The sequence below is a fragment of the Dermatophagoides pteronyssinus genome, unplaced genomic scaffold, assembly GCF_027571235.1.
Source record: "Dermatophagoides pteronyssinus isolate colony J.1.1.1.1 unplaced genomic scaffold, Derpt_VIB-CSIC_2022.12 sq0004, whole genome shotgun sequence".
Lineage (NCBI taxonomy): Eukaryota > Metazoa > Arthropoda > Arachnida > Sarcoptiformes > Pyroglyphidae > Dermatophagoides > Dermatophagoides pteronyssinus.
Genome location: NW_027461528.1, coordinates 3,238,605 through 3,252,677, shown reverse-complemented (window position 1 = coordinate 3,252,677; position 14,073 = coordinate 3,238,605). Strand labels below are relative to the sequence as shown.

Here is a 14,073-nt window from a genome sequence, read left to right as displayed (position 1 = left end):
AATTTAAAAGTCAATGTAGTTTTTTTGTGGGTCACACATAAATAAAATTATTATTATCATTATTGTTTGATTAATCCAATTTATTTAGAATTTTTCCAGGAATTTTTTTTTCCCGGAAAATTTCCCATATTTTTTCTCCAATTCAAAATGTGACAACAAAAGAAATGAAATTTCTAAATATAGATCGAATCAAATCAAATCAAATCGATCGATCGATATTTTAATAGTTTGAATGTGTCATCGCAAAGTGTTGATGATAATGGTGGTGGTGATGGTGGTGGTGGACATCAGAAAAGTGTGACCATTATTATTATCTGACGATGACAAAGATAACACCATCCTTAAATTATGTTACATAACAACCAACAACAACAATAACCTTTTTTTTCCTATTGAATTTTTGATTGATTTTTTTTTCTTCTTCGATGATAACAATATTTCCATTCAATAAATACACTTTGTGACCATTGACCTGTGTGATTTTGGGCAGCCAAAAATCGAAAATCAAAAGAAAGAAATCAAAAGAATAGTCATTGTGGTCATCATCGATTGACATTTTTCAATCTTTTTTACATTTTTTCGGTTTTTGACAAACAAAAATGAATGAATATCTGATTACACAGTGGTGTGATGGCTTGGTGTGTGAATAGCCACTAGTGTTACATAACTATTCATCATTATTATGATCATCATCGATGGCCAATTTTCATCAAATGAATTTTTTCTTTTTCGCCTTCTTTTTCTCTCGATCACTGATGATCAGATAATAATAATTTGATTGCCTATTGCTTTGGTTGGCAACCAACAAAGGTAGAAATAGCAACAATGAAGAAAAGATGGTCAGATCTATTTCAACCCAAATAATCGTTTATATTAATATATCAAAAATCAATTGATTGATTGATTTTTTGTGATCTAAATGTGGACAATACTTTACCAACAAACAACAACAACAACAAAAACAACAACAACAACCACAACAACAACAAAAATAACATCTTTTCAATCGATTAACTCATGCATATCAGATATCGATCGATCGATCGATCGATCGATTTTTTTCAAATATTTCGCTGTTGTTGTTGTTGTTGTTGTTATTCGTGCCTTGTTGCCAATCAAAATTCACTCAAAATCGACGACCAATTTGAATCAATTGACCATTCATTCATTCATTCGATGATGATGATTATTATTTTTTTCAAAGAAAATATGAAAATTGAACGAACGAAAAAATGATTGGCCAGTGATTATAAGTAAGTGAAGAATAAGAGAATTTCCGATCAACTTGAATGAACAGCTTTGAAAAAAGCTTCTTCAAATGATCAAATGGCGTAATTATTGAATGTTTTGGCGCCTTTTCCCCCATCAAAAAAAAATTAGGGGGGAAAGTATGCAAAAAAAAAATTACCATAAACACATCGTATGATGATTATGAAACGGCAAAAAAGATGGATTTTGCAAATTTTTGGATCAAGAGACATTGGCAGAGACAATTGGCAAAACCACCACTAATCATCATAATCGATATTCAATTCAATCGATTTGATTTGTTGTTGTTGTTGTTGCTCAATTACTATGATTATTATTACAAAACCATCAAGAAAAATTCACATTGAAAATACTTTTCTCTCTCTCTCTCTCTCTAATTGACATCTAATAAAACAACAACAACAACGTATCAAAAAAACACTTACTACACTTGTCATTTATGTAAATAATAAATATTTTACAACTGAAAAAAGGTGTTTTTTTACAAGCAAAAAAAAAAATTATCATTCAAAACACACACACATCATTCATTTATGTTTTGATTTCCGAATCAAGAAAATGTTTCTGTAAAAAAATCAATCAGAAAAAAGAAAAAATGGAGCAATTTTTTTGCTTGCTTTCAAAGCTTGCTAAGCTTACTTACCTGGCATACTTATCTTGAACAACTTGAAAAAAAAACTTGGCCAAATTAAAACAAGCCAATGTCAATCTCATTAACTTATATAATTATCGCCAAACAACACACTATTATCATTTGAACATCGAAACATCCATCCATTTCGAATATGATATGATTTGTTTCGACCTAATAAAAATTTGAAAGATTTTTTTGTTTGTTTTGTACTACAAAAAAAAGAAAAAAAGAAATATCAGAATTTTCCCCGGTAAAAAAAGAAAGATAGATGATAATAATTCTTATATATAGATCAAATTTCTATCTATTTCTACCCAAGTGTGTCATATTTATTTGATGATGATGAAAAAGAAAAAGAAAAAGAAATGTTATTTGATAACATTCAAAAGAAGAAGAAGAAAAATTGAAAATTTGATCGATTCGAACAAAAAAAATATTTTATAATGAATGAATGAAAACTGAGAAAACTGGAACACACTTTTGCTTATTGAATTCTTTCTTCGTGAAATCAAATCAAAATGAAATGATTTTTTTTTTTTTGATTTTTTGATGGCGAAAAAAAGCAAGTGACAAGCCAAGATTCATTGTCCGCAAGATGTATAATTATATATCATCATCAGCGGCAGAAGAAAAGGATCTCTCTCGATGTTCAAAAGTCATAATTTTTTTTTCGTTTTTGAAAAATGATCAGTTAAGGTGAGAAAAATTCTCAATTCAAATTGATAAATGAAAAGTTTTCTTTTATTGATTGGAAGAAGAAAAAAACTTTTCAAAAAAAAGCCGCAACAACAATGACCGAAAGAAAAGAAATGTTTTTGGAAAGAATTTTTCCAGAAAAAAAACATCAAAATAATCAATAACAAAATTGAATGTAAATTATCATCATTATCAATACTTAGCATACTTAATCCATTGATCATTTTTTTTTTTTTTTGAGAATTTTCCAGTGTCAATCTCTCAGTCTTGCTCTCATTTTTTTTACCTGGTCAAAATTGATAATAATGATGAATAATAATGGCTAGGAAAAATCTGTGTGATAATCCTATATGAATATAAATGATGATGTTTGTGATACATTCAATTTACATTGAGTATCTTTTTTAAATAATAACAAAAACAAAAAAAATGATTAATTAATTGAACATTTTTTTTGTCTTGTTCTTCTTCTTGGTGATGGTGGTGGTTTTAAGTGATAATTTTCAATTTACTTTAGTTCCTTTTTGTGTCGAAATAGAAATTCAAAAAGATGAATGGATTCAAAAAGAAAATGAATCCTGTTGATAATGATGATGATGGTGGACAATAATCATATTATCACTTACCACCGGAGGGAAGGATTTTAACTTATTATCACCATTCATTCATTCATCTTTTAAATACAATGGATTTGACAAAAAAAAAATGATTTAAAGATTTTTTTCTTTGCAAAACCTTTAAATGAATGAATGATATTGATCATCAACAAAGAAAAAAAAACGACGATGCTTTTCATATTCATGTTAAATCATTTAAATGGCTTTTCTATTCTTGAATGGATGTAAGAAAGTTTTCAAGTAATTTTTTCAATAGTTGTAAACACTTTTACCGGGGAAATTTCTCGCAATGAATCTATATACAGTATTATTGAAGATTTTTGATATTGATGAAAGTAAATTACCCGTTTTACTTCATTCATTTTCAATTCATTTGAAAAATGTTTTTTGTTAAACATTCAACCACAAATGGTTTTTTTGTTTTTGAGCGCGTAATGATTAAGTATAGGTTTTCATTTTTGATTTTTGAACGAACGAACGAACGAAAAGACATTTTTTTTCCTTAATGAAAAAAAAAATATATATTCAATAATTATCCACCACCAAATAAAATCAATCGATCGATCGATCGATGATCAATAACGATATTTATGTGCCTGTGTGTGTATACTGAATACAGGCTGAATAACTGAATTTTCAATTAATGAATGAATCAAATGCTAGAAAATCAAGAAAAAAAACTAAAACATCAATCAATCAAATTCGAATCGATTTTTTTTTTCGTTGTTGTTGTTGTTGTTGTATGCTTGGCTTCCAACAAAACACACAGGTATTAATTTCAAATTGAAATTTGATTTTTTTGCTTGCTTTTTGCATTGAATATATGATTCATTGATCAAATGTTGTTCGATGTTGTTCGATGATGACGATGGTCATTTTCAAATGATCATTTACAATCATCATCATGATGGCAGAGAGAAACCATATTTGTTGGCCTATGATCATCAACGATGATGGTGAAACATTAAAATGAAAAGAATTATTAAGAAGAAAGTAAAGTGAAAGAAAAACCCTCGGGTGTAAATTTCATTAAAGCAGCTACTGATGATGATGATGATGATGATGAAATCAGAAAAAATATCGACATTTTTTTCAGTTGTTTGAATATTTGTACAAATCGATAATTTGTTGTGGTTTGTGTTTGTTCACAATCACCAACAACAACATCGAAAAAAAGTATCAATGAAATTCAAGTCTTAAGAAAATTAACGAAAAACTTGATAATTATGATGATGATGATTATGATCATTAAGGATTTTTTTCAGTTTTCTGAATTATAAATTGAATTAATCAAACAAATCAAAAAATTGGAAGTTGGAATGTTGTTTGTTTTGATTCGCGAATGTTTTTTGGATTCGAATGTTTTTTGGATTCGAATAATAAAATGATAATCGATTGTAATGACTATCGATTACATCGATAGTTTTGTTTGAATGAATTCGAATTTTTTTTTGACTCATACCGGTTGTAAACAAAACTTTTATTCAAAGTTTTTTGTAATTTGATTTTGTAATTTTTTCTTTTAAAATGATAAATAAAATAAAGATCCTTGATGATAAACACATCAAAGAATAATGATTATTGTTGGTCCAAGAAGAAAAAAATCTCGATGATTATTTGATCAGTTGAAAAAATGATTGATCAATTAGAATAATCCCGATGAAGAAGAAGAAATCAACAACAACCAGAGATAAAAGCCATCATATCAAACCAAACACACACCTTAGTATCATCGACCATAATCATCACGTCAAAATCTGATATTATCATCTTCAGAAATATCTGTGTTCGATTCTGAATCTGAGAAAAACCGATCGATTTTTGAACAAAAATTTCCAACTTTTAAGAAATTCTTCAAATCAAAAAAATCATCAATGTTGATGATGAAATAAACAAGGTAAAACTAATCATAAATGTCAGCATTTAAAAAAATGTTTTTATTTTTTTTGTTTCTAAATTCAGAAAAACAACAACAACAACAAAAATAATGAATGCTAAACAACAAAAAAGGTTGATTATCAGCAAGTAACACACAGGTAATGTACCACCGCCATCATCATCAACAAATCAATGATTATTATTATGATCAACAACAGAGAAAAAGAAAAACCGAATTGCAAAACACAGTACCGCACCTTAAACATTATCTATTCATTTTTCTTTGGAAAATCTCTCTGTGATCAGATTGATTGATGTTTGAAGTTTCTGTGAATGTTTTTTTTTGTGTGTGTGTTGTTGATGTTTAAACAGGCCGGCCACCACCATCATCATCATAATCATCACCACAGTTTTTTTATTTCGAAATGAATTTTTTTTCGATGATTTTTTTATCGGCTTCTGCTGCTGGTATCCTTATGGTCGATATATAATAGGCTAATTGGCCATCCTGAATCATTATGGAAAAAGCAACAACAACAACAACAAAAAGCATTTTTTGAAAGGTATGGCACCATTATCATCATCGAAAAAAATGATGATGATGATATGAATGGTTGATTGGTTTATTGCGAATTTGTTTTTTTTTCGCTCTTGATTATGATATTTGATATGAAATGAATGTTGAATGAACACAAAAACAAAAACAACCTGATGATCCATGGTAATATGATCGTCAAGGTGGTGAATGATGATGATCATTGATCGGTACACCTATTTTGTGCCAAAACAAAAAAACAAAATTTCGGGTAAAGAAATGAAAAAAGAAAATATATTCAAAAGATTAATCTCTGAATGAAGACAATATAAGCAACAAAAGATTTGAAAGAAAATCAATGATTAGATCAAAATTGATGATGATGATAATTATGTTAATCATATTGATGATAATTCATTGGGTTATTATTATTGTTATTGTTTTTATTGTTTTTGTTTTGTTTTGTGTCTTGTGTTTCATCATAATTTCATCATTGATGGATTTTAAGAGATTAAAGATTAAAGGAAAAAGAGATTGTCTTGTTCATTCAATTTCATTCCATTTGAAAGAATGAAAAATGAATCATCAATTTCTTTTTACATATTTTCTTTTGGTTTTTCTTCTGAAATAATTTTTTTATTTTGAAATCTTGAAGGTCAAACTATAGTGAATCAAACTTTTTTTTAAATCAATAAAAAATTGATTTGATTTGATGTTCAAAGCAATATTGCACCAGCATCTTTTGCATCAAATTTTTCAATTTCTATTTTCAATTTAATTTCATTCAAATGTTTTTTTTCTTCTGATTTTTTTTTGGTTTTCTTTGTTTTACTGGCAGATAGATTTAAGAGATTTTTCTTCATCTCTCTCCTTTAGTGTTTTTTCCCTTCGGGAATTATCGTTCGGGAATTATCATCAACAACATCAACAACAACAACAACAGAGTTTTGATGAATGAAACATTCAACAAGAAAATCAGATCAACAAAAAGAACATTCAGGTCTTTTCCAAATCTTTTTTCTCTGTGTTTCAATGATGGAAATGATAATGGCAATTTGATCCGATTTTTATCGGTTTTTCCTTTTTTCAGCCAAAATTTTTATTGAAAAAAATTTAAATTTACATTTTCATCAAAGAATCATGAATTTGTTGTTGTTGTTGAAGATTTATCAAGATTTTTGTTGTTGTTGTTGTTCTGGTTGTTGTTGTTGTTGTTGATTTGAAATTTTACGACAATAAACTTGACCAGAGAAGTAAAAAAAGATTTTCCATAGACCAAATAGGTTGTTGATGATAATATGGCTTATATAATATTCGATCGTAAACAAACAAACAAACAAATGAAAAACTGAAATTCAAATTCAAGTGCAATAAATAACCCGAATTGATTTTTATTTAAAGAAAAAAGAAAATGTCTTGATTACACAGGTAAATCAGCCAGGTAAACAACAATGATTACATAATGTTTTTCTGTTGTTTGATTGATTTTGTTTTGTGCAAAGTCTAAAAATAAGAATTTTTGTTTTGAGGAAATTTCAGGTAGAAAATCAAATCAAATCAATCAATCAATAATGTTCACAGGTAAGGAAAGTTAATTTTTATTTTATGAATGAAAAATAATGCTTTTAAACTTTTTTTTATCAACCTTAGATGGCTAAATGGATGATAATAAAAAAAAATTGAAAAGCACCACCACCACACGAAACAATGTTGTTGTTATCGATATTGTTCTGTCGAGGGTGGTGGTGGTGGTAATGGTGGGGGTGATAAAATCCCGCCAAACTTTTGACTTTAAAACACCGGCCAAATCAACGAATAAGAGACTAAAATTAGCATGATTTTTAGTTTCATGATGACATTGACCTTTTTTCTTCTGGCTTATTTTTTGGGTGAAATTTTTATTGATTTCATTCCATTCAGATAAATTGATTTTTCTTTTATTTATTTAAATAATTTCTCTGTTTGTTGTTTTTGACCTAAAGGTTAAATTAACAACAACAACAACAAAATTCTTTGTTGATTCTCAGTTTGAGAGGGAGCAAATGGAAAAATCTTCCAAAATAATAGTCATAAAAAACATGATGAATTTTTTCTTCCGACAAAAGATAATTCAATCAACCAACCAACAACAACAACAAAAAAGGTAAAAAGAATTATATAACCACCTTGCATTTGTTGTTGTTGTTGTTCAGAGTCAACAACAACAACAACAAAAATTCAAATTTTTTTCCTCGAAGATAATCGAAGAAATTTGCGACAAATTATTTTTTTTCTTAGTTAATTAAGAAAGAAAAACGCAAAATAAGTTGAAAATTCTCCTTGTAATTATCCTGAAAGGATCCATTTAGATATTCTTCTTTTCTTCATCAAATATTTGGCTAATAATTAGAAATTCAGCCAAAAAAAAGAAGAAGAAGAAAAAACATATTTTGAATTAACAAGTCGAATAAGCAACAACATTCAACAAAAAAATGATTGATTGATCGGATTTAGGGATTTATAATTCATTAAAAACTATATTAATGATATGCATAGATTAGAAAAAGAAAATTGGCATTTTCTTCAAGCAACAACAACAACAACGATAATTATAACGACAACAGCAGAAAAGTAAGGCAATTTTCCAATCGATCGATCGATCGATTTTTTCTTATTGATCATATTTGGTTACCATTTTTTAATCCACTTTTAAAAAGTGTACAAACAGAGTAAGTGAGTATACATCACCATCATTATGATTATGATTAACGCTAAATATTTTTACACACACAGAGGCAGATAAACGAATGGAAAAAAAACATTAACATTTTTTTTTCTTTTATGAACTACTGAAGTTGAATTAAGGGAGCCGAAAATATCAAAAAATGAGAAAATTGTTATTGGTAATAAATAATAAACAAGTAAAAGCTTATGGATCGATATTTGAGATTGTTAATGAAGAGAGAGAGAGAGAGAGAGAGAGAGAGAGAGAGAGAGAGAGAGAGAGAGAGAGAGAGAGAGAGAGAGAGATGATGATGATGAAGTCAAGAAGTTTTTTTTTCGCACAGAGAGATAATTAGAATATTCAAAACATGAATATTATCATCATCATTTTTATAATGAACATGCAATGGTTTGCACGAGTGTGTGTGTGTTTAGTGTCTGTGTGTTCAGTATGTATGTGTGTAATGATAATGATAATCACACCAAGCAAGTTATCATGTTTTGGATGGATGCTGTCAAGGATATTCAATCGATCGATCGATCGATTGATGTGAATTAAGAAAGAAAAATTCAAGTAGTTTTTTGTTAAATGAAATGAATGGTGGTGTTTGATGGCAAAAATTTAAATTAAAGCGTGGGAACTGGTCAAGCTTCGGGCATTTTATTATTATTATCATTATTATTATGGCCAAAAATCAATAGATGTATTACCAATTTTGGTTTGATTTTTGTGTTTTGTTTTTTGTTTGAATCTTTCAAAAAATCCACAAAATGTGTGATAAAGAATTTTAAAAGTTTTTTTTACTGATTTTTGCATTTTTCTTTCAGATTTTTCTCACTGCATATTGGAAACCTGTCGCCTGGATTGTATCGATTATTGTCAATCCATTGATCATTGGATCAATCAAATTCATTTTGATTATTAATTTGAAAACAAAAATAATAATAATATTGCCTGAAAGAAATGTTTTCTCTACACATTGGTGGTGGTGGTGGACATTTTATTATGACCTCGATGTTCAACAACAACAACAACGATCATCAACGTTTGATTTTTCTCACCGAAAAATATTGGTGATCAAACAACAACTACCATTTATACTTGCCAATCACCACCACACACACACAGCAGATATATGATTAAATTAATTGTTAGCCACTGGTATTTCTTTTTCTTCTTGTTAAAGTTTGCCAAAAATCAAATTCACATCAGAAAACATTTTTTTTTCGTTTCGTTGTTGAAACAAGGGGGAATATCAATTTGGCCTAAAAACAAAAAGAAGAAAATCATTGAATAGTGATCGATGTGGTGGTGGTGGTGGTCAATGGTTGATATGATAATTATATCGGTGTGTTATAGATCGTAATTATAATGTTTAGAAAAAATTCAGACATTATTAGCATTTTTGATTTTTGATTTTTGATTTTTGATTTTTGATTTTGAATTTTTTTTGAAAATCGGATCAGCTTGCGCCATCTGATGGTTGTTGACTGAAAATTTGTCGAATGTACAAGCCGGCTGATATTTGTTTCCCGCCTATTTTTGTCATTTGATGTTTGGTTCAACATTCGATATTTGACGATTTGACAACAAACGAGCAACGAGCAAGATTTTCAAAAAATGTTTGAATTGAAAGAATTTTTTCATAATCCAAATGAAATTTATCATTTAAATTCAGCCGTGAAACAATCATGTCAAACGTGTAATGGTGTTATTGTTGGTATTGATGAAGCTGGTCGTGGTCCTGTTCTAGGTAAATAAACTGATGATAATAATGTTGATGACGAATCGATTAACTAATCATTTTTACATCTAATAATCTAATAGGACCAATGATTTATACAGCTGCATATTGTCCAATATTAATGCGTGCTGAAATTGAAATGGAAAAATATCAAGGTAACCATTACCATTACCATTTTTGTGTATTTCAAAATTTTAAATTTTTTCCAATTGAAAAATTAAGATTCAAAAACATTAACGGAAAAACAACGAACCGAAATGTTTGAAACAATCGATAATGATCCAAATATTGGTTGGTCAACAACAATTCTTTCACCAATCTTTATTAGTAATTCAATGTTAAAACGTTCAAAATATAACCTGAATTCTATATCACATGATTCAGCTATTAATTTAATTCAAAATATTCAATCAAAAGGTATTGAAATACAGGAAGTTTATCTGGATACAGTTGGTCCACCGGAAAAATATCAACAAAAATTACGTCAATTATTTCCAGATATTAAAAAAATAATCGTCGCCAAAAAAGCTGATTCCCTTTATAAAATTGTTTCCATTGCATCGATTTGTGCAAAAGTATTACGTGATTATATAATTAAATATTGGCAATTTAAAGAACAAAATTTATCATTCAATGAACATGATTATGGTTCGGGTTATCCAAGTGATCCAAAAACTAAAGAATTTTTACAACGAATTTTTAATCCAATTTTTGGTTTTCCAACATTTGTTCGTTTTAGTTGGTCAACAATAACAAAAATTATGGATGATAAAGCTGTTGGTTGTAATTGGTAAAGTTTATTTTTATTTTAAAAAAAGTAAAAAAACAAAGTTTAATAAATTTCTTTTTTAGGGACGACGACGAAGACGATGATGATCAAGAAAATAATGATGGTAAACAACAACAATCGATTATGAATTTTTTCAAAAACAACATCACGAAAAAACAACGCGATGAAGAAAAATTAAAATGTTTTAAATCAAGTGATTTTTTCCAGGAACAAAATCTTGAACAAATCAGTGATTTGGATAGAATTTTTGGCTAATCTTATATCGACCAACAACGATGACCACATATAATCAACGATTTTCACAAATATTTTCAATGACCTATGCACATATAGACAAAAGCGAAAAATCCGGTAAAAAATCAATCAATCAAAAAAAGATGAAAAACTTACACTTCGTTCCATACCGACAGGATCCAAACAACGTTTTTTACTGCTAATTATAACATCATCGATTAAATTCATTATGATTCTGATTGATTGGAAAAAAGACAATCAAAAAAAACTTTTCAAAATTTAAATATTTTCACACATACTTTTCATCCGAAGCAAAACGCCATAAACGTGTTTGTAAATAATATGAATCAACCTGTATCTGTTGAAATCCATATCGACTAAACGTACAAAGCCGTACACATTCAATCAATGTTTTTAAACCAATTTTTATAATACCAGTTACAATGGATAGTTTGGAAAATTCAACCGAACCGAAAATTTCAATTTTATCATTAAATAATTTCTGTATATTTGATACAATATTATTATTATCCGTAACAATAAATGAACTTGAACCATATGACCAATTTGATTTTGAATAACGTGATGTTGATTTATTATTGATACTAAACGATGAAAATGTACGACTTGTTGAATCGGAACTACGTTCAATACGTACACCTTCTTCATACAATTGACCGACAAGAAAATCAATCAAGGTTATATCTTCAATCATACGTTTCATAACCGAACGTACGGATCTTGGTTCAACCGTACTCATCCAATCACGTGTTTCAACACTTTTCCTAATCATATGTGTTATTGATTGTCCTTCAATCCAAACATATGCATTCAATAATTTTTCACCATTTAAACGTGAACGTTTTATTAATGGTTCAGCGGAATTTTGACTACCCGTAAATTTCGCTGTTGTTGATGAAAATAATTCATCCGTATATTTAAATAGATATTGTATTATGGAATTGCTTAGATCACGACAAATTTTCGATAAAATCAATATGAAACATGATGGTATATGTGATGTTTGATATGATTGTTCAAATTGTTCAATATTTTCCAATATATAATCTAAATATTTGATAACAATTGTATCGAATATTAAATTTTTTATAAATTTTTCTTTAAAATCTTTCAACATAAATGTTAATTCTGGATACAGGAATGGATTAAGATTTGAAAGAATTGATTTCAGATTTTCACATATTGATGTTTCAAATGCAATAACCGTATCGGATAATAATGTATTTTGATTTCGATGATCATCATCATCATGTTTGACATTTGATGATCGTTGTTGTTTTAAAGCTAGATTTGTTGTTCTAGTCATATCTTGTACAATATCATGACGTATAGTAGTTAATTCATCTTGAAATTTATTCATTAAATCATCAACTAAATATCTGCATTGATCTTTTGTCAATTCAAAAATGATTGATAAACTTTTACGGGAAAAATCCGGATAACCGAAAAAATTATTCATCATCTGTACACGACGATAAAATCGATCCAATGCCCGTACAAACATTATAACATTATTATTATTATTGGAAATTTTATCCGATTTTTGTTGCTGTTGTCGGTGTTGTTCATAACGAATTTTCTCAACAATCAATTCAAATAAATTATTCATTCGTCGATCGATGAATATTTTCAATCTTGATTCAATATCATCGTTGCTGATTTGTTGATCATTCAAAATACTAAGCTCATTTTTACCATTTCCAACAAAACAATCCGTATAAAATTTTATACATTCATTCAATGAATCAATATAATGATTACAAACATTATCAATAAATTCCAAAATGTCCAGATTATCAATACCATCAGTCGTTGATTTCGCAGTTGTTGTTGTTTCATTACGAATTTCATCCAAAATTATATTCATTTTCTTTTCACACATTTCAAAATATTTTTCACATAAATTTTTCGGACATTCATTCAACCGAATTAGATAGCCAATACTTTTATTCAATTGCGTTGTTGTTAGATTTTCATTGGCTAATTGTCCGTAGAAATATTGTTTAATTTGTGCCAACATTTCATTACAATCCATTTGAATGTTTTTAAATGATGATAAATGTGCATATTTATTCAATGATTGTCGAGCATCAAGATAATCATCCAATGCTTTATCATATTGATTTTGTTCAATCAATTGTTTCATTTTATTTGGTAATTCCAAAATGAATTGTATCTTTTCTAATAGTTGATTTTTCGTTGACATTTGTATCATTTGTTCACGTTTTTCATTTAAATTTTTACCAATTTCATTACTTTGTCCAGTTATTTTATCCATATTTTCTGATAATAAATTTAATTCATATTCCATTTTATCAAAATGTGATGTCATCTAATTTATGAATTTTATGTTGGAAATTTGCATTAGAAATTTCGTTAGAATCAAATCACCTATTTTTTCACTTACTTTTTTAACCGTTTCAGTAGCGCTAATAAATTTATTATAATTTTCATAGATTAATGTTTGCATTTCACTATCAAGTGTTTGTATTTGTTTATATAACATTTGTTCAGTATCCATCAGTTCGGACAGTCGACTTTCTTTCAATATCTACAACAAAACAAGTTAGAAATGATCAACAAAAGCCAAAAGTACAATCAATCAATCACAATTTACCTTGATCATATAGATATCTGGATTAAAATCCGTACTATTCATATCACATGGATCACAAATATAATCATCATCATCATCATCGACAACAACATTATCATTTTGTAATGATTTTGATTCCATCATTTCAAATTTTATAAAAATTTTGCTCCAAAAAAATCAAAAATGCCGACCGAAAAACATCCACGAAAACATCAAAACAAAACAAAAAAAAAAAACACATGCTGCCATCTATCTTTCATTCATCAACAGAATTCAAATTTTTCTTTTTTTTAAATTCATTTTTTTATTGAATCAAATAGAATCATCATCATCACAATTGGATTTGAAAAATGTA

General features: G+C 28.0%; 2 protein-coding genes across 6 annotated transcripts; one reads left to right on the top strand and one right to left on the bottom strand.

Moving 5' to 3' along the window:
* The first annotated feature begins 4,667 nt into the window (after nt 1-4,667).
* Nucleotides 4,668-11,660, top strand: LOC113797630 (ribonuclease H2 subunit A). 5 transcript variants are annotated; one of them, XR_012846052.1, is made up of 8 exons: nt 4,668-5,113; nt 5,179-5,657; nt 9,161-9,681; nt 9,800-10,086; nt 10,161-10,232; nt 10,300-10,867; nt 10,930-11,218; nt 11,278-11,660. XR_012846052.1 is itself a non-coding variant. In XM_075819472.1 (8 exons), exons 5-8 carry the CDS (start codon nt 9,954-9,956, stop codon nt 11,120-11,122), a joined length of 966 nt encoding a protein of 321 aa, XP_075675587.1. In that variant the 5' UTR covers nt 4,668-5,113; nt 5,179-5,252; nt 5,313-5,657; nt 9,161-9,681; nt 9,800-9,953; the 3' UTR covers nt 11,123-11,660. The 5 variants fall into 5 exon arrangements, 4 of the variants coding, with proteins under 4 accessions (XP_075675587.1, XP_075675590.1, XP_075675588.1 ...); XM_075819472.1 differs by having other exon boundaries at nt 5,179-5,252; nt 5,313-5,657; nt 10,930-11,660; XM_075819475.1 differs by having other exon boundaries at nt 9,161-9,494; nt 9,581-9,681; nt 10,930-11,660.
* On the bottom strand, nt 10,859-13,936 carry Vps51 (vacuolar protein sorting 51). Its single transcript, XM_027348042.2, has 5 exons — nt 13,740-13,936; nt 13,530-13,673; nt 11,401-13,454; nt 11,258-11,336; nt 10,859-11,186 (listed from the first exon to the last, which is right to left on the bottom strand). Exons 1-5 carry the CDS (start codon nt 13,860-13,862, stop codon nt 11,157-11,159), a joined length of 2,430 nt encoding a protein of 809 aa, XP_027203843.2. The 5' UTR covers nt 13,863-13,936; the 3' UTR covers nt 10,859-11,156.
* Nucleotides 13,937-14,073: the final 137 nt, after the last annotated feature.

Excerpts from the sequence above, each read along its gene's own strand:
- LOC113797630 (XM_075819473.1), top strand. The coding sequence starts at position 9,954 with ATGTTTGAATTGAAAGAATTTTTTCATAATCCAAATGAAATTTATCAT. Across the intron at positions 10,233-10,299 it reads TGAAATGGAAAAATATCAAG|ATTCAAAAACATTAACGGAA; the intron begins GTAACCATTACC and ends TGAAAAATTAAG. Across the intron at positions 10,868-10,929 it reads AAAGCTGTTGGTTGTAATTG|GGACGACGACGAAGACGATG; the intron begins GTAAAGTTTATT and ends TTTCTTTTTTAG.
- Vps51 (XM_027348042.2), bottom strand. The coding sequence starts at position 13,862 with ATGATGGAATCAAAATCATTACAAAATGATAATGTTGTTGTCGATGAT. Across the intron at positions 13,455-13,529 it reads CTACTGAAACGGTTAAAAAA|ATGACATCACATTTTGATAA; the intron begins GTAAGTGAAAAA and ends TTCATAAATTAG. Across the intron at positions 11,337-11,400 it reads CGTTTTGCTTCGGATGAAAA|AATCATAATGAATTTAATCG; the intron begins GTATGTGTGAAA and ends CCAATCAATCAG.